Source organism: Artemia franciscana, chromosome 18 (assembly GCF_032884065.1).
Source record: "Artemia franciscana chromosome 18, ASM3288406v1, whole genome shotgun sequence".
In the NCBI taxonomy this organism is placed as follows: Eukaryota; Metazoa; Arthropoda; class Branchiopoda; order Anostraca; family Artemiidae; genus Artemia; species Artemia franciscana.
Genome location: NC_088880.1, coordinates 18,270,581 through 18,297,714, shown reverse-complemented (window position 1 = coordinate 18,297,714; position 27,134 = coordinate 18,270,581). Strand labels below are relative to the sequence as shown.

The following is a 27,134-nucleotide window of genomic DNA, read 5'->3' as shown; positions in this document are numbered from 1 at the left end:
TCTTTTGTCTACCTATATGTTCGATAAATTATCTTTTATCGGTTGTAACTTGAAAAAAAGCGTAGGATTGCCGTAGTATTTGAGCAATACTGATGAGAAACATCCAATTTTAGAACATATTTACAATTTATATGTTTCTCAAGAATAAGGCTCGTACACAATATCATAGGGCTCAAACGGCTTTCTTGAGGCTAAGACGTGGGAGGTGAGGACTGCTTGTCAAAGCAAAATTGTAGACTAAAGATCACCAGTAATAATGAACTATTAGGGTAAATTTGTAAGCACCATATAAAAGCTACATCAGAAGTGAGCAAAATAACAAAAGAAAAAAATGTTATATCTAGCATCGGAACTTTAGCTGCGGCTAGTGAATCTATTAAACCATTTTCATCAGTTGTAGCATGAGAAAAAGCGTAGGATCACCGATTAAAAAGCGCTCAGATGGCTGCAGCTAGTGAATCTCCTATTTCTTTTTCAAAATCCATTTAAGCTTTTCATATCTTGCTCCCTTTTCTCCATTATTTGTAAGGGTTGAAAAGAATGAACACGAGCTCTCTAGTAAAAGAATATGTGTTAATGGGATATCAAATTTCAATCCAAGCGAAAAACGTCAAAAATAAACCTTTTGAAAATAAGAGTGTTAGGTATTTAAAGTAAATTTGCATCGATATTTGTTAAAACATTTTCATGGCTTTTGCACCAGTTATAAAAGCACAGTTTATTTACGAAAAAAAGCCATACGAAATCCACGCGGTCCTGCATTATCCTTCCTATGCGCTACAACCGGAAGATACGGCCATAAATCTTGATACAAATAAAGGGGTACAATCCTTTGACAGACGGTGTTTAGCTACCTTAACGCAGTCTTAATATAACAATAATATTCTCTCTCGGTCTGTCTCTCCATATGAGTCTCCCTTTGAGATCATACTTTCTATTTGTCTTTCTTATTATCATGTATCCTTTCAGACCCTTACTCTTGTTTAGATCCCCCCCAAACTTCCAATTTGATAATAACTACAGTTGAACGTAATGTAGAAACTTATAATGTTTTTGTTTTTTTTGTTTTTTACTGAAGGTAAGGGGTACAAATAAAAATTCAATAGGTGTAAATCCTTTTATTTGACTGTGACACAACAAGGAAATCTCTGGATATTTAGATCACATATACAGTGACTGTTATCTGCTGATGACCGCCACTGTCTATGTGACCGAAATATCGAGAATTTTTTCATTGTTTTACTGTCAAATAAAAGGATTTTTCCTTAATGAATTATTATTTGCATGTCATGGAAAGGCATTATGGTCTTCGAATATACCTAAAAAAGTAAGGCGCCACATTAAAGCTTCAAACGAACAGAAATTATTCTGTGTATGAGGGGGACTGGCTCCTCCTTAATACCCCACTCTTCACGCTAAGGTTTTTAAATACTTTTGAAAAAAGTTTGCTATTCTAACTAGACGGTCCTTGTGTTTCAGGAGTAGTTCTTTAAGAATTTGAACAAAAAGTCTAAGTTTAGTGTAAAGAGTGGGGTATTGAGGAACTGACTGCCTCCCCCTCATATTCTGAATAATTTGTTTTCGTTTTAAGTTATAATGTTGCTGCTTACTTTCAGTTAAAAAACTAGTTTTTCCTATTTAATTTCTGATTATTTTCAAATAATGCTGGGAGCCCCCCCCCCCCTTCCGTGGAAATTTCCCAACCCCCACAAAATTCATCCATGGAAAGTTCTACTGCTTAAAATGCTCTCCCTAAAATATTACCTCCAGACATATCATATTTGCTGCAAATTCCCCCCAGAAAATTTCTTGAGGGCGATGCTGCCTGAAAAATTCTCTTTGGCATACTGTCATTCGAAAAAACACTTGTCTTTCATGCAATTTCTGGTCAAAATTTATACTGTACCATCCCCCCTCCAATGGAAAGTTTCTCCCGTGAAAAATTTTCCCAGGGAGAATTTCTCCCGCGGTAAATTAAAAGTTCAAATAGGGGTAAATCCTTTTAAAGACAGTGATAAACTTCACACAAAAATACTAGATATTCGGTCACATATGCAGCATTCATATGGGACCAAATATCTAGTATTTTTTTGAAATTTATCACTGTCTATTAAAAGGATTTCTTCGATTTGGATTTTTTATTTATTGTTATGGAAAGGCATTGTGGTCTTCGAAATTATTTACGTCATATTTTCTCCCGCGGAAAATTTCTCTCCACGGAAAATTTCCCGAGGATTCCAATCCTACTGAATTTCTCCCAGAAAACTTCCACATGTATAGTTAAGTCGTCAAAGAAAAAAATAGACAAATAAAACGAATTGCGTATAGGAATTCTGCCAAATTCCCCTCGTGTAAAATTTTCCCTTGAAAGCTGGCCCCCAGCAACTTCCCTCCCAACTGAAAATTCACCCCGTAGAAATTCTTCTTCTGACAAAAAAAAAAAAAACAAATTCCGGAATTTCGAATATCTGAGCTTGAAACCTCCACAAATACGGTTCTCTGATACGCCGATTCTGACGGTGTGATTTCCAATAATATTCCATGACTTTTTGGGGATTTTCTTCCATTTTCGAAAATAACGCAAATTTTAAGGCTCTTAAGATTTTATTGGTAACATTAAACTTAATGAATTATATATATTTGGAATCAGCATAAAAATTTAATTCTGTTGATGTATCTATTCTTATTAAATTTCTGTTTTTTAGGGTTGCGGTTACTATTGAGTCGAGACACTCCGTACTTACAGTTCTTTACCTTGCTTAAACGATTTGTTATTGAAGGGGGGGGGGGTATATTCCTTTTAGTACTTGTGTAAAATTTATTATCACTTTTGTAAGACATAGTTTCAATTTTTTGAGCTAAGTCTAGATCTCGGATTAATTGTTCGTTGATAATTTCCATTATAGAAACTTCACCTTACTAATGATAATTGTACGCTGTTCCTTCCTGAAAATTATATAGGGGTGACAATAGCAGTCATGACCGCCAAGTAAGCAAAGCTAATAATCATTGAAGGAAAATCACGTCGCAGAGGCTACTGAAAATAATAAATACACAGAAATACGACGCATTTTTCTTCCGAAATAACGAAACTTTTATGAAATTCCATATCATTTCTTGTATTTTCCACATAGTTTGCCCATCCACAAAGCGAAGTTCTGCTTACCTTGCTACTCCAAGCGAATTATAGCATACCCTTTTGAAAATTTAATTATCATAGCAGAAATGTTTGGGTTTATCAAACACTTTTCAATCTTCTTGGTATTTCTCTGCGTGAGAGAAAAATTTACCCTGCAAAATAGTTTTAAAATTAAGATATTAAAACTCGACCCTCATTCATCCGGAAAGAAATGGTAGGAAGCATGCAAACCTATGAAATATATTAACTTCAACCTTTTTGATCTTTCTCATGAATAGCGTACCCAAAATATTAATTGTTAGCTGAAATGACTGATCTTAACGAAATACTTAGTATGCAAGATTGAGAATACAGTATTGTGTTTATGGCAAAAACAATTTGACAGAATCTACTCAAAATGTAGAATAACATACCGTGAAGTGATATTGATATTGTTTCGGTCATCAGCAAGTAAAAAAACAAAAACAAAAAACATATAACAGTAGGTAACTGTTCAGGTTGTAATTTGGACGTTTAAAGTTGTTGTAGGTGAGGCTATTGGCGCTGCCACTGTAGTTTTTTTTTATAGAGATATTGTGGCTAACAAAAGTTCTCCGGTATGAACGCCAAAAAATTTCCTTCCAGGTTCATGTTGTACCAGGAACTTGCTTTTTTCCCAAAATTTCAAATGGGAACATTTCTATTTCATGGTTCTCGCTAGATCTTGCTAGTCTCATTTAAAACCATAGGTTACATATTCGGGGGAGGGGTAAGGAAATGGGGCTGCAGGAAAAATCTTACTTGAAATCGATATTATGTTCGGCACACTAGGGGTGAAAGGCCCTTAATCTTTATAGATTCTGCACCAAATGGTCTCACTTTCTTTTACTAACTGTAATTGTAAATTATGGCTGGACGTACCCAACTGGACAGAGGCTGAGACCTTAAAGCTCCATTGCCTCTACATTTTGTGTCGTAGAGCTTGTAGAGTCACATCACCTTAAGACACACACAAGACCGTTTAAAAGACATAGCAGGACCGCACACACTAGGGACCCTCTGGTCAACAAGCTAGATGGTCTCCAGTTTGTTTGGGTGTTTTGCCCAAGCCAAGAGTAGACGACCAACGTTACCCACATTGGATGCAAATTTCTTTCAACAAATATGTTCGGCTCTTAATCTTGAAATTGAGACTAGGGCTTGAACCTGCAAGCTTTACTGTGACTCAACTGTTACGGGATAAGTTCCCCATGTGTTCCTGCCAACAACACCCTTTTTGAATTTACGATAGTTGGGAGAGTTAAGAATTTAGTCAACTTTTGGTTTTCGTGTTCAAGCACTGATTGGCATCTACAATTTTTTGAGACCCCAGCCAATGAGAATTCTGCCAATTACTTCAGTATTGACTTAGAAAATACCGACGAAATGTTTTGCACATCATTACAAATTTTGGCTTCCAAGCAAGTATGTTAAAGACACAAACCAACTGAAAGAAAAGGATTTGACTCTAACACTCATAAAACTTTAGTACTTATATTGTGGTTACTGTATTTTTTTCAATATCAAGCTTTTCACCACCTCTTCAGTTTGTTAATCATTCTATCTTTCATTCTTCTCTGTCTCTCCTCCTCTTTTTCTTTATTTTATCCTTTTCCTAAATATTGTGTGCTTAGTCTATTCCTGAAAAAGCATGATCAAAACTAAAACTTAATTAAACAACTAAGTTCGCAGGAATCTTCTTCTAGTTTACTGTCTGATTTTTGTTTCTAGGTTAAAGAAATTCCAGCTAATTTGAGAATATCGCACGTAGACTATCCTGACCTAGATGTGTTCCAGTGGTCGCAATCAGACATTAATCAGAAGAAAATCTTATTCAGAGCTGTCTCGTACGGGCAAGACCTTCTTAAACTTTCCCTAACAGACGGATTTAATCAGGTAATTCTACCTCATTTCTTACAAAGAAACCTATATCAATTATTTTTGAAAAGTTGAGTCACCAAGGACCAATTCGGAAAAAGTAACCTATTATGGTTAAAAGTGAACGCTTGATCTGTCATGGAGCTCATTCTATGGAATTGGCTGCAAGTATGAATTTTAGACATAATTTTGTGAATTCAAGACTAGATTGGTCTAGACATGATTAATAGATATTACTGTAAAAATACTTAAAAAATTACAAATAATATATACGTATAATAATTGGATATTAATAATAGTATAGTATAAATCTTTTTATGTACTATACTATTGATACTGCGATCCCAAAACTACTTTTCTGTAGGCCTTGGGAGTATGATTAATAATTAAGGCTTAAGATGCTTTTTGAGGATTTCGAGTGAGGAGGAACAGTGCACATATGCTATGCCTTATCTCTTTATTATTGTTATTTTTAATTATTATTATCTTCTTGTCTCTTTGCTCAATTAAAAAAAAATGCTGGCATACACTCGATATATAAATCTGTTTTGATATTTTTTTGTTTGTGTTATTATATATTTGTATGCAAAATAGCATTAAATTCTCACTTGTAATGTCGTATGACCATAATGAAATTAGATTCTAAGAAGAGGCTTATTACAAAACCAGTGTACGTTTTGTTAGGGAATAAAATAGGACTTGGAGTAGCCCAGAAGTAGAAGCAACTCCAAACTCTTCACTACTCCGCAACCTTAGTTTTGTGGATTTTCTTTCACATAACTTGTCCACGAAAATTTAGCCTAGCAGAGGGGATTGATAGGGTTTAAAATGTACAAGTTTTAGTATCGGTGCTCATTGACCTTTCTCAAGCCTGGTTCCTGCGAATTTTAGATTAGAGCTGTTGCTTTTTTTTGCGTTAAGCCCATTAACTAGTCCATAAGATTTTGGGCAAGTTTGTTTGATTAATGTACAAGTAGGCGGTATCGTTTGTGTTATAAAACTCTTATCATTTTAAGTTTTTATTAAAGTTCTTGTATGCCACGTCAAAAACATGTCTATAAATATTGATGAAGCTAGGGATTATATCACCTTATTTAGAAATTTTTGATAAAGTGAAAGATTTGTGTTGAAAGGTTTCTTATTTGTGCTGTACAAGTAATTTGCTTTCTGTAAAGAGGCACCAGGGTTGACAGTTAAATCTTTAAAAAGTTCCCAATAAAACCCATTTACACTAATTTAGCTAAAAGTTTGATGATTCCACGGAAAATACCATCTTTACAGAGTTGACGATGTGAGGTTGACCTCAATCCACTTTCTCAGGAATTTCCTAACTTCCCTTATACATTAGATCTTTTCAGAAACTTTGGGTAATGATTATGATCGGCTACCAAGGCCATATCCAGGGGGAGATTCAGATTTTGAACCCCCGCGAGATATTTTTGACTCGTAGAAATGTAGAAAAATGCATTTAAAAACATTTGCTATGTGATAAAACCCCCCATCCCCGTAAAAAGTACCCCCCCCCCAAACAGAAATCATGCATATACCCTTATCGCTTACTACTATTACTCACAACTTGTACCAATATTAAGCAGCTCGAAGCCTTTGAACTGGTGAACACTATCTTATTTCACCATATGCATAGCTTCTCTTTGGTCCACCTCTTTAGATTTGTTTGTCTATCCTTCCAGTTCAGAAGAACTCAATTTTGGTGTTAAACTTATCAAAATTCTAAATATTTCTGTTTTTTACAAAACAGGACATAACACATTTTTAGGAACTACAGATTTATAATTATCTCGAAACACCGAATAAAATACAGGAAAGTGGACGAAATCAATCAATTGCAGGTTTTCCGTTTAATGGGTGAGCTTACAAATATCATTTTGACAAAAGCTGTCACGTGTTGCAACCTACCACCAAATGATAAATCAGTAAAGAATTTATTTAAAACCATCAAGCATCAAATTCATAAAATACTAGCTGTTCAAATTATGGGAAAGGAAAAGAGAAAGCCAAATAGGGCTCTGCCTTTACTTTTTATTGAACACTTCTTTCTTCCGGTTAAAGCAATTCTACATTCTAAAATTGCTAACAGAGTTGGGTGCATTAATGTGACTAGGGATCCAGTAATAGATAGGCCCCCCTAAAAAACACATTACCGTCCTCACTGTAAAAAATCCTCAAAAATGGGTATAAAGCAAACTTGTGGCAGAAGTTGGAGGTGAATCCCTCCAGATAGTCGATTGTCCCTTTAGGAGTAATCCTTATATGTACCATGCCATGGTTTAGTAAAAAATCGCAATAGATGGTAGATTTCAGGTAGTTTCCGTTGAAACTTTTTTGGATAAAAAATGGATTAGTTTCACCTTGGTACTTAATATTTAATGGTCTTTTGTGCGATTTTACGGTTTAGCGTCACATTAATTTGGTAAGCACCATATTATAATTTTTTATTCTGCAATAATATTCCAGAATATGATTTTGTGATATACTTTTCTTTATACTGAAAGAGAATTCTTTGATGCTGTTTCTAGAGTTAAATATATGCAAATTAGAATTTCCACTGTAAAGAAAAGAAAAGAAATGAAAGCGAGACACTCCCTCCACTCTGCTTCGTAATTTAATAATGACTGCCGAAGAATAGTTACGGTACCTCCCGATTAGTCTTCAAAAATTTCAAAGCTCACAAGGTATGTATGTACTCAGGGAAGTAATTTTCGGAGGAATTTCCTCCTCCATGTCTTAAAATGCTGGAATTTTGATTTTGTGGGTTTTTTATTGTAATTGTCTATGTTTTCCATTTTAATCGCCTTTTCATTTCATTGGAGCTTGTGTCCCTACGCTCAAAGTTAAATTTTGCCTGAAACTTACAATTAGAAATGGCCTATTCAAGAATAATAGAAATGGATTCTCAACCAACCAAAGAGAAAAAAAAATCAACAATCGAATTATGTTGGAGGAGAACTATTAAATATTTTGGTAGAGTACTTAAATTACCACCTAGTGCCTGTAGATATGGGGAGGGGGTGTGGATGGATAAGCCTGTAAAATTTTTGTGGGTATTGCGAAAGTTTACAAAAACTATATATTTTGATTAGTAAATTGTCATGTTTGTCTACTGCTTATTCTACGATTTATGGAAAACGATCTTTTTTGGATTAGTTTAAAAAACTTTTTCCGTGTTACTTTTACTACTATTACTACTTCTGCTATTACAATTTAAATAAATCAAAAGAGTGTGAGTGTATCCAGGTTGTCAAAGAGCATAGAAAGAATCTTTGGGAGTGGTATTATGTTTTATTTTTCAGGTCAACTTGAGAAGGTATAAACTTAAATTCAACAAATACTATTTGTGTCAGGATTAAAAACTGTTAAAAATGTTTCTACAAAATACAAATAGCGAAAAGACTTTGTCAATAAAAAACAAACAGTAATCAATTTAAAAAAAAAAATTTCCACAAAACAAGTTTTTCAAAGAAAAGTAAAGAGCTCTCCTAAGTTAAAAATGAACAGAAACAAAGTGAAATACCCTTTCAAATATAAAAGTACCACACATCACCATCAATAAGTAAATGAAACTCAAAACAAACAAAAAGTTAAAAAAAACAGATGCCCGATTCAGTTTAATATGCATATACTAATATTTATTCTTTAAAGTCTTAATATTTTTTTATCTATGAAAGTAAAAACGTGAAAGCATTTTAAATGTATTTTTGTTTCAGTTAAGTACAAATTATGTTCTAGCTTTGAGAAGGCATGGTGTTCTCAGCCTTAATCATGTTAATTTTTACTTGTTTTGAGTTTGACTCGCTTGTTTACTGTAATTTCTGTTTGTTTTTAGTTTCGTTTTATTTATTGATGGTGATTTGGGGTAGTTTTATGCTTGAAAGGGTTTTTGACTTTGTTTTTGCTGATTTTTGACCTAGCGGAGGTGTTTACTTTTCTTTGAAAACTTGTTTTCAGAAAAAAATTAAATTAATTTTTGTTTGTTTTTATTGACAAAGCCTTTTTCGTAAAAAAATAATATTTTATGCCTTTTCAATTCTTTTTCTATAAGAATGCATAGTTTGGCTTGCTATTTGTATATTTGAGAAACTATTTCAAAAAATTTTAATCCTGACACAAATAGTGTAGTTTAATTTAAGTTTATACCTTCTCAAGTTGACCTGAAAAATAAAACTTAATATCATTCCCAAAGATTTTTTCGATGCTCTTTAACAACTTGAATACGCTTACACCCTTTTGGTTTATTTAAATTTTAATATCAGGAGTAGTAATAGTAGTAGCCCTGAAAGTTTCAAATTAATAACCTCTGTTATTCTCGATATATTGCTGAGGCTTATTATTGGCAACCCTACGCACAGTGCCTTTTCATTTAGTTTTAATTAGTTTTAAAGCACAATTGGTCAATTGCATAAATGTGGGAGGTTGACATACCCAATATCCCTAGAGACAGAGCTACTAGACTGTTTTACTATGCTGAACAAAATGGCTGTCTCAAAATCACCATCAAAACCAAAAAACTTATACGCCCCCAGGGCATAACTTACAGCCCTTGCCCTGAGGGTTGTGGGGAGCTGTTATCCTCGAAGATATATTCTCCGGACATTTCAACTACACTGAACAAAATTTATATCTCAAAATATTTATTGGGTGTGTTTTGGGAAGTGATGGCCGTGGGGGGGGGGTCCAGTTGACGTCCAATCACCTTCGACTATTAAAGAAGGAACTAGACCTTTCAATTTCCAATCGAATGAAATCCTTTCGAAGCTTATGTGACAACTCCGTCTATATGAAGTGCCCTGGTCTAAAAAAAAACCAAACAAAACAAATAATACTTAGTGCCCACATCACTCTTTACTTAGGCAGCGCTATTGGACTCTTTTTGAAAAAATGGTTATCTCAAAATTTTTGTCGGATGCATTTGAGGAAAAAAGACCGTAAGAGGAGGGGGGCTAGTTGCCCTCCGGTACTTCGACTCTCTTAAAAAAGACACTAGAACTTCTGATTTCCAATTCAATGAGTCCCCTCCAAAGTTCATACGGCAACCCTAAAAACATTATATTCCCCTGGGGTATAACTTACAACCTTTGCCGTGAAGGCTGTAGGAGGGTTGCCATCTTCAAAGACATAATTGGACCTTTCAACTACCTTGAACAAAAAAGCCATCTAAAAATTTGGATTGGATGTATTTGGGGAAATGATGGGCGTTGGGGGAAAGGGGGGCTGGTTTAAACCCCAATCACTTTTGGCTGTTAAAAAGCGCACTAGACGTTGCAATTTACAATCGAATGGACCGCTTTTGAAGTTTCTACGACAACTTCTATACGAAGTGCCCTGGTCTAAAACCAAAAAAAAGGGGGTAGCTGCCCTGCAATCACCTTGAATCTTTAAGAGGGCACTAGAACTTCTGATTACCAGTCCAATGAGCTCCGTCCGAAGTTTATACGACCACCCTTTCTACAAAAAAAATTATATGTCCCCAGGGCATAACTTTCAAACCTTGCCCTGAGGGATATGGGGTGGCTGTCATCCTGAAAGGCATAATTTCAGGACCTTTCTACTACGCTGAACAAATTGCGAACTTAAAATTTTATTGGATATTTTTGGGGAAATGGTGGGCGTGGGAGGGGGTTAATTGCCCTCCAATCACTTTTGACTATTAAAAAGGGCACTAGCTCTTTCAATTTCCAATCGAATTAGTCCTTTTTAAAGTTTCTACGAAAATTCCTCTTATACGAAGTGCCCTGGTCTAAAACCAAAAAAGTGGGGTGGGCTAGCTGCCCTCCGATCACTTTGAATCTTAAAAAGGGCACTAGAACTTCTCATTACCAGTCCAATGAGCCCCCTTCTAAGTTTATACGACCACCCTTTCTATAAAAACCTTATATGCCCCATAGGCACAATTTACAACCCTTGCCCTGAGGGCTGTGGGGTTGTCATATTCGAAGACATAATTACTTGATCTTTGAACTACGCCTAACAAAATGGCTGTCTCCAAATTTTTACTGGATATTTTTGGGGAAACAGTGGGCATCGAGGGAGGGGCTGGTTACCCTCCAATCACTTTCGACTATTAAGAAGGGCACTAAGCCTTTCAATTTCCAGTTGAATTAGCTTCTTTCTAAGTTTCCACGACAGCTCCTTCTATACCAAGTGTCCTGGTCAAATCAAAGTGCCTCCCTCCCCCCCCACGAAAAAGAGAATTGTGCCCACATCGCTCTTTACTTAGGCAGCGCTATTGCTCTAATTATGATTGGTTCAACCGATTTTTTCAATAAATAAAGCCCAAATAGAGCTTATAAGTGTGTTTTTTTGTATATTTTAAGTGTATCATCAGTTTTGAACTTATTTCAGGTTGACACAGAACTTGTGATAGTAGTTATGGAAGATGAAAAGCATAGGAAATGGCTTGGGACCAAAACATTCATTGAGTTTGGGGCACCAGAACTTTTAGTTGGAGAAAATGCAAGCTATGCAAAAATCCCTGTGGTAAGGACAGGAGACAAAACAAGCGTTTCTAGCACCATCTGCCACACGATACCAAGTTCTGCCAATGAAAAGGATTTTATTCCACGGTTGTTTGAAGAGAAATCTCGCATTTTCTTCCTTAAAGGTGTTGAAACTATACATTGTGAAGTCGAAATCATAAATGACAGTGTTTTTGAAGAAGAGGAAGTATTCGATGTTGTTTTATCAATCCCCGAGCCTGAAGAAAGTGTTATATTGAAATCAAACAAGGTTCGAGTCGTCATTCGCGATCCAGAAGATCTGCCCCGATTAAAATTTGAAAAAGTGACTCATACAGTGATTGAACCCAGTATCGAAAATATTCGAAAATCTTTTTCTGTTAAGGTAGGGATCGATTAATCCGTCTAATTTTATTCTCGTAACAAGTTTTACGTAAGTTTTATGCTGTGTATACATAATACGTTAACATACTAGATAGTTTTAAATTGAAATATACAACATAATGTCATATATCTATTCAGGCAATTATGTAGGAATTTATCTAGGGGGAATGAAATTTTGAGGGATTTCTCAAAACAGTAAAAATAGGAAAACTTTCAGCAATTATAGGAGAAAAGTGGTAAAACTATTAGGTTTCAGAGGGGTGCCAGGTCATTCCTCCTCCTCATTATTCGCATAGTTCTGGCATCAGCCCCTCTAAGTGGATATGGAGATAAAATTTCTAAGTTAGAAAGGATGAATCAAGTTAGTAATTTTCTCATTGCAAAAATGTGTTTAACCAGAATTAAATACTAACAACAGGTAAAACAATGTTTTTTTTGTGATATAGTGGAACTCGAACCTCAAATCAATGTTTTAACCCTGTATCCAAGGGCTGTCCTCAGCAAAACGCCAATGTATATAAAAAGAAATTTACATTAAAATAAACCTTTGAAACTAATTTTTTAAGCATTCCTAGGTTTCTCGCTTCAACGAATTTCAACCAGGACCAAATTTGTTTTGCTGAGCCCTTGGTATATAGTCAAAATATTCATTTGAAGTTTGTCTTTCACTGTCTTAAAAAAAAAAAAAAAATCCCTATTGTTCTACCTGTTGTTTGTATTTATGATACAAAGGCAGTGTGATCGTCGCCGCTATTTGTTTAAACAGACTTTATGGGTCTTAAGTTACCGGTGAAGCTTTATGAACTGTTTACTAATAATGTCAGAGTTTTATCAGTAAGTCAATTTAGTTGGGTTCTAATGAACGAAATGTAATAAACAAAATTATAGTTGTAATACGTCATGAAAACAACCAAATACATTGTGACTCGCAACAACCCACAAAAAAGGCAAAATCTAAATCTTCTTATGGTGCAATCTAACAGAAATAACTACTCAAACAGTCGGTACCAAAAAAAGCAAAAACAAAAATTTTACAACACCTATTTTTTATCTCTTCCGACAATTTTTTTACATGCCAACTCTGAAAAGGAACAGGTCCGGTCAGGTCTTTCCGTTGTTGTGATTCCAGTTTTCTTTTTCAAATGAGCTTTGTTTTTAAGTTGAATTTTGTTTCTGTTTCTCTAAATCTTTTGCAGCACATAATTTTGCTCAGACTATCTCAATTTATTTAGTTTCATCGTTGTAAAAATGCGTACGATTCATAACTGCAATATCAATTAAAAAAAAAAATCGTATGTAAAAATCACTTTGTGAACGAATGTTTTGATACCCGAGGTGCTAAGAACGTACCTGAGATAACCCAACCCACAGCAGTCCTGAGAGTAATACTAAATATCAATAATGTTGACATAAGAATAGTCCAACTTTTGTGAAGCCAAGGTATCCCCCTTGTAGACAAAATTGAAGTCTTCTTCACCCCCTCTACTTTTCACTTGCATCATATAGTTTCTCTTTGCAGCTTATTCGACTTGGTGATACTAGCAAACCAATGGATTGCCATGCTAAATCGACAGACGGAAGTGCTGTAGAAAATCTCGACTACATTCTTAGAACAAAGTCTGTTCATTTCAAATCCGGAGAAGCTCTTGCATCTATAGACGTTGAAATCATGCACAACTCAGACAGTTCATGGCAAAGGACGTTTAGCATCGTTGTTGAATCAATGCATTCCTCAGCTGAAGCAAACATCACTATTGTACCACAGAGAAACTCAGCCCTACCTATCCTTCCCGCAGAACCTATAGTGGTGTCCTTAGTATATTTAGACAACATAACCGAAGGCCTCGGGATAGACCCAAGGCCAGGATATCCACTTATATGCATCACTGCATGCGATCCAAAGTACCCTAATTATAATGAGACATCTAGTTTGTGTCGCAGGACAAATATTGGTTTAACAAGGTATACGTGGGAAGTAGCCCCACCTTCTATGGATCCAATTGGGATATCCTCATTTTATGAAGTGGTGGACTCTACTTTGTTTACTGACGCCAGAGGACGAATACTAGATCCAATTTATTTTAATAAACTCTTCAAAGTGCGGTGTGTTACACAACCAATTGTTGATGGTGGTATCTTGGGAGCTCCTATTAAAAGCAAGCCTGTTTCTATATCCGAAGCACCAACTTGTACACGAGCTGGTGAGCCCTATAAAGCAAGTGTAAACATAACTGAAGATAGGATTGTTCATATGAAAGTTGAAATTCCTTTTCAAGACGGATCTATTCCCTTAATATCGACCATGCCATTATACAGTGTTCAGTACTTGTTGACACAGTCAATTTATAGAACGCAACACATTTGTTCTGATTTACACCCAGGATTTGGCTTTTTAGCAGATATTAATGTGAATTTGGACTTGAGTGACTCTGTTTTAACTGGAAATACCAGGAGCGAATCAGCTTCAAGGCTTTATAAGCATCTGAATTTAAAAACTTGTTTATGGACATTTGAAGCCAAGTTTACTTTGTCCGACTTGATTGACAAGTGTGGAGGAGTTTTAAGCAGCATTCTTAAGGTGAGTTGCCCTGAGAAAAATTGTTTCACTTCTACTTTAAACTGTTTTCTGGATCTATTGAGAATAATACTTCAGATAACTCGCATTGAAAAGTTTATATTCCACTCTTCAGTTTTGGAGTGAATCAAGTCTAGAAAAGTATTTTTCGAGATGAAGGCTCTCAAATATATTCGACTAAATTGATGTAATTGTTTTTCTTTATAATTTTTTAAATGCTAGCAATAATTGGCATTAAATGTACCCACATGCTAAGACCAAAAACTTGTAATTGAACCATTTGTCATAATTTTTAAACCATTATACCTTTCTGGTAACATCCAACAATAATAGCCAAAACAAAGTTGGGGGGGGGGGACTCCGTTCACTGTTAATTTGAAAGCATCCAATCAGAGCACTTCAGCGATACTGCGTGCTCTCAAAGCGTATGGGAGAATTTACTGTTAATTATATATGACTCCAAGGGAAGACTAGAGAAACATTGCGTGCAGTTATTCATTTTCAAAAAGAACCCTTGCCATGGCTCATCACGCTTATTTGCATCTGTACTTTATTGTCGAAAGAAAAATAACGGTGGTGAAGGGTTGGAACAAATTTCCAACCCTTATTTCTTGACCGTTACAAAAACATCCTCGTCCAAAGTTGATATTTAGGCGTGTAAGATCATTTGAAATAACGCGGAGTTATTTTAATTTAGTTACTGTGAACTAAAATACGTAATTTAGTATGTCTCGGGATATATATTCACTTTGGGCGGGACCTATATCTAGACCCGTCGAAAGCCAAGAATGGACCGCAAGATAAAGCAAAGTTAAAATTGAAGGTGTAGGTTTGTAGGTGACCTACACTAATATAGGCACCTTTTATGAAATAATTGTCTTCCCGCTTATGAGATTAGTTTTTAAAAAACGATAATAAGTAATAAAATTCATTCTTAGAGTTTTTCATTCTTACGGACTCGTTGAGGTTGAAACTTAAAATGAAAATATGTCCTTTGATATTGAAAAAAAAACTTCCCAATTCTTCTTGTTACTAGTCCTGTTAAATTTTAAGAAAACCCAGTGCCTTCAATGCCATGGTAGCAGTCATTTTCCTCCCTCCCATATACATTTAAACGAGGTGAGAGGGGAGGGGGGATGGAAATTCTTAAGAAAATCTTCAGCATAAAACGCATTTTTTAATAATATATATCAATAAGTTGGGTTATATGGGTATTGTACCTGTTCAAACCCTTGGATGCGGTGGTTCCTGTTGTATGTTCAAACGTCTTTTTATTTACCAATAAGTTTTAACGCTCACTGGGGGCACTTATTTTGGGACAACTAAAATTTAGATGGGAATATTTCTTACATGGAAGTTGTAAATTTCCTAATCCCCCTGTGTGCACTACACAACAGCATACATTTCTTGAATTTTAGTAGACTGTAAGTCAAACTATCTTTATGTAAATTCATCAGGTTTTTAGGTGCTAGTGAGTGTTACATTGTTGCCACTTCTGAGTACATAAAGCCTTGTAATCAGATGTGCTGAATATTCTTTGATTTTTTTTTCAGGTATTACTGAATGATTTGTTTATGCACCTTACTTCATTATTGAAAATTATATTCAGTTACTTATTTTTTTTTTACTCTTCCAACATTATTTTTATAGTCAGGGCAATGGTACGGTTTTGCATGTTATGCTTTTGACGTGCTGCTTATTTATCTTTTAATTTTGATTCTTTACTTTATCAATATATAAGTTTAATCTAGTTAATCTATTCATGTAAAAGTAACTGTTTTAGATTGTTCAGATTTTAATTGTAAAACGTAATCAAATTTAGTTTTACTTTATCCTGGGATTAAATTACTCTATTTATTTTGTGCATTAAAAATCAGATAGAAAATACACAGAGATATAATTTATGCCAAAAAACAAGATCTGCTTCAAAAAACTAAAGCTGACGGGTTGGGTTTTCAAGATCGAGAAAAAATGGTGGACACCTTCATATTACTACGTAAGGCTGTTTTTTAAAAGGTAAAAAAGAGGTAGTCAAGCCCTATCTCAAAATATAAACCCCCGAGGAGCACTAATAGACCCGCGGATATAAGCCCTACATTCTTGTATTTTGATGTGGAGCCTTAGTAATAATAATAATAATAAACACACATGTAAGCGGTTTTTTAAATGAAGTTGATAGTATTTGTGGTTATGAAGTCACCTATAATGGTTTATTTTTAGGTTGATGCACAGGGACGAGACAGGATAGTCACTCGTTTACCGCTTCATATTTCACTAGTGGAGGCCCTGCCCCCTTATGGCTGGTCTACTGTAGAGTATAGCACGGAGCTCGAGGTTGGTCTTGAGTATGATCCAATCCTGTGGCATAAAGGATTAGAAACAAAACCAGCCTTAGTCACGAAACCACAGGTTGTTTTCTTTTCATGTGAATACCAAAACTACATGTATGCACATTGCTGGTTTTAGTACTCTTTGAAGAACTTATCAAAAGTTTGTCGAAAATTGGTCTTTCCACCAAACTCTAACTTATACAATTTGTTAACCGGGTCCTAAGTAATTTTGTATCGAAAGCAATTCGTAAAATAATTGCTTTATTTAAAATAGAAAGGAAAATCCGAGAAACTTAGTGCTTTGCAAAGTATCGTACATATTGTTTCTTGGTTGGGAATTAAATAAAAAAAAAACTAATTTTTTTTTAGCTGAAAGTAAGGAGCGACATTAAAACTTAAAACGAACAGAAATTACTACATATATGAAATGGGTTGTCCCCTCCGCAATCCCTCGCTATTTGCGCTAAAGCTTTTATTTGTTTTAAAAAGTAGAATTGTGGCAAAGAGTCAAACTTTAGCGTAAAGAGCGAGGGATTGCGGAGGGGACAACCCATTTCATATACGGAGTAATTTCTGTTCGTTTTAAGTTTTAATGTCGCTCCTTACTTTCAGCTAAAAAAATCAGTTTTTTTTTATTTAATATCTGAACGTTTTTGAATTAATGCATGTTTGGTTTTGGCTCTCCGCACATAAATTATTAAAATGAAATTTGTATATTAATTCTTTTTTGGCTAAATGGCTTTCTCTTAGTTTTGATCAGACGATTTTGAGAAATAAGGGGTGGAGAAGGAGGCCTAGTTGCCCTCCAATTTTTCGGTTACTTAAAAAGGCAACTAGAACTTTTAATTTTTAACGAATGTTTTTATTAGTAAGAAATATACGTAACTTAAGAATTAACTTACGTAACAAACTTTCATAACCTTATATTTTTATTATGTATACGAGGGGGTTTGTACCCTCGTTAATACCTCGCTCTTTACACTAAATCGTAAGTTTTGTCCCAATTCTTTAAGAATGACCCCTGAATCAGAAAGGCCGTAGAATAAATAGTTGAAATTACTAAAAATACTTTAGCATAAAGAGCGAGGTATTGATCTCCTCCTAAATACTTCGCTCTTTATGCTAAAGTATTATTAGAACCCCTCATATTCGTAATAATATCTGTTCGTTTAAAGTTTCAATGCTACTCCTTACTTTCATTTGAAAAAAGTTTTCATGTTTATTTTTCATTGTTTTCTTATAGTAATGCTAGAAAATCCTGCGCCCTTTTCATTGAATTTTTCTTCCCCCATGACAGATTCCTCCAAGGAAAGATCCACCAACATAGCCCCCTCTCCTCAGCCCCACCCCCAAACAAAATAAAATCCCCCTGAAAACATCTGTACAGTTCCCAATAACCATTACTATGTGTAAACACTGGTCAAAGTTTGTAACTTGCAGCCCCTCCCCCAGGGATTGTGGGGGAGTAAGTCATCCCCAAAGACATAGTTATTATGGTTTTCGACTATGCTGAACAAAATGGCTGTCTAAAAATTTTGATCCGTTGACTTTGGGAAAAAAATGAGCGTGGGAGGGGGCCTAGATGCCCTCCAATTTTTTGGTCACTTAAAAAGGGCACTATAACTTTTCATTTCCGTTAGAATGAGCCCTCTTGCGACATTCTAGGACCACTTGGTCGATACGATGTCCCCTGGGAAAAAAAAAACAAACAAATAAACATGCACCCGTGATTTGTCTTCTGGCAAAAAATACAAAATTCCACATTTTTGTAGATAGGAGCTTGAAACTTCTACAGTAGGGTTCTCTGATACACTGAATCTGATGGTGTCATTTTCGTTAAGATCCTACGACTTTTAGGGGGTGTTTCCCCCTATTTTCTTAAATAAGGCAAATTTTCTCAGGCTCGTAACTTTTGATGGGTAAGACTAAACTTGATGAAACTTATATATTTAAAATCAGCATTAAAATGCGATTCTTTTGATGTAGCTATTGATATCAAAATTCAATTGTTTAGAGTTTTGGTTACTATTGAGCCGGGTCGCTCCTTACTACAGTTCGTTACCACGAACGGTTTGATAAAGGCCTCTCGTCCTAGTCTTCTTTTCAAATTAGTTAATCAACCAAACCTTACATTTATTTTTTTTCTTTGACTTTTTGTCCTCCAAATGCATTAGCTGAGGGCAGAACATCGACAGCATTTTTTCACCCTCAAGAGTCCTAATTAAATTTTTCTGAGGGAACAAACAGGCCTTCAACGTTTTGTATCAAGAGATGAAGCTCCAGAAAAAATGAAAGCTCTATTTTCTTTTGTATATCATCTTTTTCAGCTTCTATAGCGAATATTTATTGCAAAATTTGGCCTACGGGAATCCCAGGCCAATTGACTCCGCTTCCCGAGGGAGTATATCGGGTGGCTTTCTCCAATATCGGTTGACACTATCCCCTAGAAAAAGTGGAGTGTAATCGCCTAAAAATACATTGGGAAAAGGAATTTTTTTAAGAACAAATTTTCTGGAAACAAGAACAAAGACCATCTTGCTTTTAATGCAGATGACATATAATAAAAGAAATGCATTTTATTAATCCGTTCAAAGAATCAAACGAAACTATTAGAGTAAAAAGCAAATAACAACATATATTCATAACATATTGATAAATTCATGAATAAGTTATTTGCCCCGCAAAAAATCTATAAAACTGAACATGGTCAAGTATTGTTCTGTTCTTGACTTTAGAAATGAACATAAGAAAGATAAAAAGATTATATTTCAGGCTGTTTCTTTTTTCTTTTTGTTTTGGTAACAAATACCATAATCTCCAAGAAGGGGTCACAGGTGACAGCACACAAGTAATTATATGGGATGTTGGCACAGGATGTAGCTTCTAACGAATAATCGTCGGTTTTATAAATATTTAAATGAACTCCAATAACTGTCACAGCGTTCACCGGTTTTGTACGGTTTTAGTAGCTTTCTGTCAAAATGTGATCCCTCTAAATACTGTATCTGCTTATTGTGCGGACAGAACCCTGTAGGTATTTTTCTTTATTATGTGTACACCCTTTTTCAATCTTAAAATTTTCTTTTCGATGTTTTGTCAATAGAACCGTGAAACCATAAAGCAAGTTCCTGATAATTAACGCTGGTTTTTAATAAATTATTGGACCCAGTTTTCTCATCGAATATCGTTGTTTTGCTATGATTACTGCCAGTTTTGCGATAATAGTCTACTACATAAAAAATTACAATAAAACTTTTACTTGAGACAGCGGAAAAATTATATGCAGATTTTCAACCATTTATGTTTATTTACTTAAGTTATATACTATTTCTTTACTTACATTTTTTTCACTCTAAATTGTCAAAAACTCCATTTTGCATCAAAGAAATAACAAAATGAATGGACTTTCAAAAACTTCTTCTGAGCTTTCACTGCTTTGAAATAACTTCTATCCTAAAATTAAAGTCAGGTAAAACAAGTACACCTAAATCGCATTTTTTTTTCTTCGAGCAACCTGAAAAACAGCCGATTTTGTGACCGATTTTTTTATGTTTTTGTTTCATTTGATTCCATGATTTCAATAGACTTATCTTGTCGTTTCCTCTCTTCTTTATAATCTCTTTGGTTAAAACAAACCTTGAAAAAACTGGAAAGCGGTCAAAAATATTGGTTATTAGTAATGTTTATTATTATCTAATGTACTACATTGCTGTACTCTGTTAGTGTAAATGTGTTATATAAGTGTGTTATATATTGTGAAATGCTGTTATTGACTGCGTATTCGTAATGTGTTAGTAATTATTATTTATTTTTGCATTCAAACGAAAAAAAACACTGTCACTAAGATTTAGGGTATCAGGTTTTTCAGTTATATAAGCTGGAAGATAAGCTGTTGAGAGTAGAAAACGACAGCAAACTGTTTTATTAACAGTTTAAAAACGTTAATGCTTAATTTTAATTAATTTAACGTTAAAAAATGTTAATGTTAAAAACGTTAACGTTTGAGCCATAAAACGTTTGCAAACGTTTTATGGCTCAAACGATATTAAATTGATTATCAGAGCTGGTAATAAATCTCTATATTTACTGACATGCATTTTTTTTGTAGGTGACTAGGATCGCCAGCGATCGAGATGGACGACTGGTCGTCGAGTTCCGTACTTATTCGTCATTCAGTGGTTATTATGTTACGAAAAATAGTTTAGGGAAAACATCAGCAAGCTTCATATCTCCTCCTGGAGTAACTACGCCTTTCAATTTGACCTTAACCTGGACTAAGAACACTGTTGGTGGTGTGGAACAGAGTTGGAAGGCGGTTTCATTGTTTAGTCTCAATGTTAGTAATCTAAAAATTTACTAATTATGACTAATTTGGGAATATTTTAATTATTTTTTTAAGTTCATTACATTAACAAGTTGTATCCTAAAAATTTTATTTAAAATTTTTTTTATTGATGTGTTTCTGAAAGTGAGTTTAGCTAAACCCAAAATTCTTTCGCAATCTTAAAAAATCTTCGACGGATGCTATTTTCAAAGTAGTGAAGTTTAATTGTCCAGCATTCCAGAAGAAAAACATTTTTACATATTAAACACAAAATAGTTTTACATATAAAATATATATAGTTTTACATATAAAAATATAGTTTATAGTTACATATAAAATATAGTTGCATATAAAATATACATATACAAATATACATACATATAAATATACAATACAATAATAATATACAAAATACAATGTACAATATTACAATATAAATATAATACAATACAATACAATAATACAATACAATATAAATATACAATACAATAAAATATACAATACATATAAAAATATAGTTACAAAAATATAGTTACATATAAAATATAGTTTATAGTTTTACATATAAAAATAAAAATAGTTTTACATATTTGTAAGCTCTGTCTATTTTGGAAAGATTGTTGGTTATTTATATTCGACGGCATCGTGTTGTATAGAAATCAAATGATGACTGTGTTCCTTCTATGGTCAATGTAAACCAATGAAGCGTTTCTCTTTCTGCGCTGCCATCTGTATTAGTTCTTATCAACTCTCTTTTTACTATTGCCGACTGTAACTTCAAAACCTCATAAATGTGAAATAGAATGAAGATATTGCATTATATAAAAACTCTATGCAAAAGCTAAGGTTTTGGTTTAATTTGATCGAACCGATATTCCACTTTAAAAAGTTGCAAAATAGGGCAAAAAGTGGTATACTGAAACGTAAAACGGGATACCTCATTCCTTTAAATAGGTCCAATAGACTTTGTTCCGTTGATAATTCTATCTAAATTTCACGTGTAAATGCGCTTATTGAGTTTTGTCACCTCTCCCCTCTTACCGAAAAGTTTTCGCAAAACCCATTCCTCCGATACCCATTATAGAATGGGATTGGAGAATGAGAATGGCATTGGTGGGATGGTAGAGTAGTAGAGTGGTAGGATCCACAAAACTTTATCTTGTTTTCGTGAAACACTGAAAAGTTAATGCGATCTCTATTCGGGTTCGAAGCTTCATTTTTCTGGCTAGTTTCATATGTTGAAGATGTGTGTTTTAAAGTACGAAATTGAAAGTTCTTTAACTAAAACTTACAAAACTAACAAATATTACAAAATATCCCTTTGCAAAAATTTAAACTTAAAAATCAGTGGGAGAATTAATGGACCGCTTGACGTTTCCATACTTAAGTACTTTAGGTATGGTTCTGTTTTGGGGGACGACATTTTTAATTCATTACCAAGATAGGTAAAATGTAAGGTACTGCCCCTTCCAAAGGACATTGATGTAACAAGATTGGTGTCATATTTTTTTTTTTTACAGAAAATCTTGGTATTTCGCTTATCTTAATGGTTGGTTGGAACTTTTCACATAATACGAGGCGTTTTTTTTAAGTAAGGTCCGTTTCATCGCAAGTACACAACGAAAGATTATTTCAAAAGAATAAAATTATTTTGAGAAAGTGCATACTTTACTCTTTTTTTTACATAATTACGAAGTTTTTTCAAATACTCATCATACCTCTCAACTAATTTTAAAGTCTTAATAAAAAGTTGCCGCCACCTTCAATAGCCAAAGTTCATTGCTGTTTGTACGTCGTCATCTTTGTAACGGTTGCCACACGCCTCATAGATGCTCAAGAATCAATAGTTTGCTATATTAAAAGCAGTATGTGTAATTCTTGATTTTTTTTTTCTTTTTCCTTAAACAGTTCGTATAGAAATAATAGGAAACTGCCCAAAAGTAAGAAGGCCTGTTTTAAACAGACTAACTGCTTCAGAGATATGGGAATGTAACATTTTAGCTGTATAGAGAAACATTTTAATTAATTACTATTCCCCCCCCACGTCTTTGAACATTTATCTGAAGCCTTAGGAAGAGTAAGTGGTTTGTCCATCGAAATGTGTTTTTGCAGGAATCTACCCTACCCCTATAAAGTGATCCACCTATAAAGTGACTCATCTCCCTTCACTATAGATGATACGCAATTACAGATTGCCAAATGTAGCCTAATTTCATCACAAATAAAGCGAATCAACTGTGTTGAATCCTGTACTGCCACCGTTTGGAATTAATTCTTTTACAAATGGGAAGCCTAAAGTATAGTCATTGATACTTTTAAATCAATTAGCTTCTCAGAATTTTAAATTGATTGCAAATTCGTCCTCTTCGGGGTAAAGTCGTAGTTTGGGGCCCTAAACCATCTAAAACTATTACCCAACCACCACTGATATTTTGGAGTCTACTCCCCCTCCTCCAGCCAGGAGAATTTTGTGCCGGCGCCCTTGATACTAAGTAACATATGGATGTGTAAAAGAAAATTTTAAGTTTAGTCATATTTTCTAGGACTACTCTGGGGACTATCAACTAAGACTTGTTCCATGTGTTTTCAATCAAGATATGAGCCAATCACCTGAGAGATGTGAGCCACAGGATCCAGTTTCGATGCCATTATCTGTGGCTTTTAAGCATGCTCATCGGACTGTCCCAGCCATTTATTCCCTAAATACTGAATTCACCTTATCAAAAAATAATTGGATCTTCAGTGAGGATGGTTCTGATGATCCTAATAATCTGGAGGTATGGATGTGTATCAGGCTCCCAGGTCTTCATTATCTAGCTAGAGTAATTCTTGATAAACAAACATGCATTTCTTCTTTGAGGGCTTTGTCTTGTAAAGCAAGATTGTGAAAGTTAAAGAATTTAGTTTACCACAGCATTGAAGGATTAAATTGCTATTGTTTTCCTAGCTCAAACGATGATTTTATAGTCTGTGAGAACTCTTTTTTTTTTGCAACAGAAACTTTTTTGTTTGGACCAGACATCAGTTTGAAGAATCATTATTTTGCCGCCTTTTGTGTTAGAGGATCCCCGCTATAATCTATAAAGCATCCTGATTTTTCTTCTTTTTTTTATTTATTGAAGAGACCAAAGTCATTCTTTATCCATTTATGTCTCTATATATTTAAAATACAATCTTTAGAGAAATAAAGCTTATATGACAGGCATGTACTTAAATTAGTCTTTGGGGAAAAAAACTTGACGCTGTGCAGATTTTGGAAGAAAATCATACAGCTCTTTTTCTTCCTTTTTTTTTGACTTTTTAACTTTTTAACTATTCATAATAGGAATTTATTTTTAATCCCCCGTATAAACACTTTGGCAAGAAAAAGAAAACAAACTGCATTATCAATTGGATGAAAAAGGATTAAGGATAAAGATCCTCCTGAGCCATTGCTGGCGCATAGGGCGTCGAGTCGACGTTTCAGTTGCTGGTTGTTTTTTACAAGGACAAGTAGCAAGTTGTCTCCAACTTTGCTGCAGCGGGGATCAAACCCTGGTGCTTGGTATTGCCAAGCACATCAATCCATTGCGCTACAACAGGTTAAAAAGGATTATCGATTGCCTTATTAAAATACTTATCATCAAAAGTTACTATTTCTTGTGATACACCTATTACACCTAAGGTCAAGGTAGGCACATTTAGTATCAATAAAGCTTTTGTAAGGGGGCATTTCAGTTGCATGTACTTCTATCTTGTTCCACAAACTCCTTAAATTTTTGATTTTTAGAATAAAAAGATTATATTTTATTTTTATATATATTTATTTTTAGAATAAGCCTTACAAAATTGTCGCAACAAATATTTAAGTTTTGAAGTTTATTTTTGTTTGAACTGGCTCAAAGTCAGTGGCCTCAATTCACGAAATATTAGTCAAATGGAAGGTGTGGGGGGGGGGGGGGGAGTCAGAATGCATTTTCAATACCTAAGGGCCTAAAGGTTTTCAATACCTGTCTTTTTTCAATGAAAATGGCAAAAAAGGCTTTTTACGTTGAAAATATCCCAAAAAATATTTTATAAAAGAAAAACTCCAAAACAATATTTTACAAAATCTAGGAGTGACAATATAGGGTGGCAAGGGTCCCCCCAATTGACACCATAGCTCAAATTAGACTGTCATACAAAAGTCCTGGAGCTTCTAATGGCTTTAGAGAGGTAACAGCATCTTGTATTATACCGATTGTTTCTGCTGATAGTTCAGGTTGGTTGTTATCTAATACAGGCTCGACTTGTCGTCGAACCTGTGCTAGATTGGATTGATTTTGGGTTGACTTGTGATGGGCAATATTCACTGGACTTGTATGCAAAATCTGGGGCTGAAATTGCTTGGAGTCACAGGCGAACAAGTGAAACCTAAGCCTAATAGGCATGGCTGCTTGTAGTCTAAAGGTGGAATACCGTGTCATATAATTAACACATGACCAACAAGTGCCCTGGACTCGCAGGCGAACGGTGAAAGCTTTAGCTTTCCAAGTGTTTCGTTAAATGGCATGGGTAAATGGCGGGAGTAAGTATGACTCTGTCATTGGACAAATACTTGTCTGTTAGCTTTTTGAAATTCACACCCGCCTAGAGAGGAAAGTTGACCAAGATTTTAAAATTGATATGGACCGTTAGATTGCCTGGAACGAGAGGCAAACAAGACACATCTGCCTATGGTTTTAGGCAAGTTGACCAAGAATTTAGAATTGTTACAGGACCTTTATTTGCGTGGAATGACAGGCAGATAAGCGTCCAAAGCCAAATTGGGCCCATTCACGATGATTGTCAGGCAAGGCGAGTGATGATTTCATTCATAAACGTAGACGTTTGCGCTAATAAAAACTTAATTCAATATTAGTTAACCAACAAGGTGCCTGGAATGACAAGGGAAATAAGCATCCAAAGCCTAAAAGAATCTGTCTGCCTGGAGTGTTAGGAGAGTGAACCCATTTTTATTTATTAATAAGTGTTGTACAGCATAAACATTCTATATGTATATAATTGAATTCTAGGCACCTGGCAAAAAAATTTATCTCGAGGAAGGGATAACATATATTTGGTTGATGTTGGGGGGAAGGGTGATTCAGATATAAATAAAGAATTGGTGAATCATTATACAGTGTTAGAAGTTGTGGAGAAAATTTCAAAACTCGAGACTTTGATGTGGTGAAGGTTTACCACAGCCTACTCCTGTTACTTACCCATTTACTTGTCTTCAGAAAACGGCTCTAAGACTCTCCTTTGTCCATAATCCACACCGAAAAGGTATTCTTTGTGAGATTAGAGGTCCTTCAAATAATATGAGTATTTTCACTACTCAGGATTTTACAGACCAAAATAATCGAAACCTGAAATAACATTCTCAGTTTTGTTTAAAACATCAAAGTTTAATTGTTGCCATAGTAGATAATGCAATAAAGTTTTAGCCTTAAACATAGTTCTATTAAAATGGACATCTTGCATGATTTTTGGACACCCTCTTCATTACTCATGCTCCTTTATTACTCTCTATCGTGTAAGTAGGAGTTAGAACCTTACTACTTATGTCTTAAGTTCTTAGATTCGATCTTGGTCTTTTTTTATCCCAGACTTGTTGTGCTGTTTTATCCTAGACAAACGTTTTCACGTAGGCCTAGCTAAATTTTGAATTGTCTACTAATGAACAATACCAAGAAAACATTTAGCCAAAGAGCCAGATAGAATTAAACAATTAAGTTGGCGAAAGATCAAGTCAGAGAGAAGATAAAGAGGGAGTCAGAAAGAAGAGGAGTATGGAGGGAGAGGTGGTCAGAGAAAGGGACAAGCCAGAGAAAAAAGTGAGGCGGATAGGAAGCCAGAGAGAATAGGGGATATGAGTAAAGAGAAGAGAGAGAGGGAGGGAAAGATAGAGAGAAATAATAGAGACGGGAAGAATATTCAGAGTAAAATGTTTTAAAAAGACAAATATGTCGATACGAGCTCTTGTCGCTTTTTTGTAAGTATATTTAGTAGG

General features: G+C 34.7%; 1 protein-coding gene across 3 annotated transcripts in view; it reads left to right on the top strand.

Moving 5' to 3' along the window:
* The window catches only part of LOC136038701 (extracellular matrix organizing protein FRAS1-like), a 196,884-nt gene that overhangs the window by 158,654 nt on the left and 11,096 nt on the right, over nt 1-27,134 (top strand). For all 3 annotated transcript variants that reach the window (XM_065722012.1, XM_065722013.1, XM_065722014.1), the window contains 6 exons: nt 4,889-5,053; nt 11,396-11,893; nt 13,412-14,470; nt 16,688-16,876; nt 20,906-21,133; nt 23,665-23,898. In XM_065722012.1, coding sequence (XP_065578084.1) covers nt 4,889-5,053; nt 11,396-11,893; nt 13,412-14,470; nt 16,688-16,876; nt 20,906-21,133; nt 23,665-23,898 — 2,373 coding nt within the window. The remainder of the gene's footprint in view (nt 1-4,888; nt 5,054-11,395; nt 11,894-13,411; nt 14,471-16,687; nt 16,877-20,905; nt 21,134-23,664; nt 23,899-27,134) is intronic.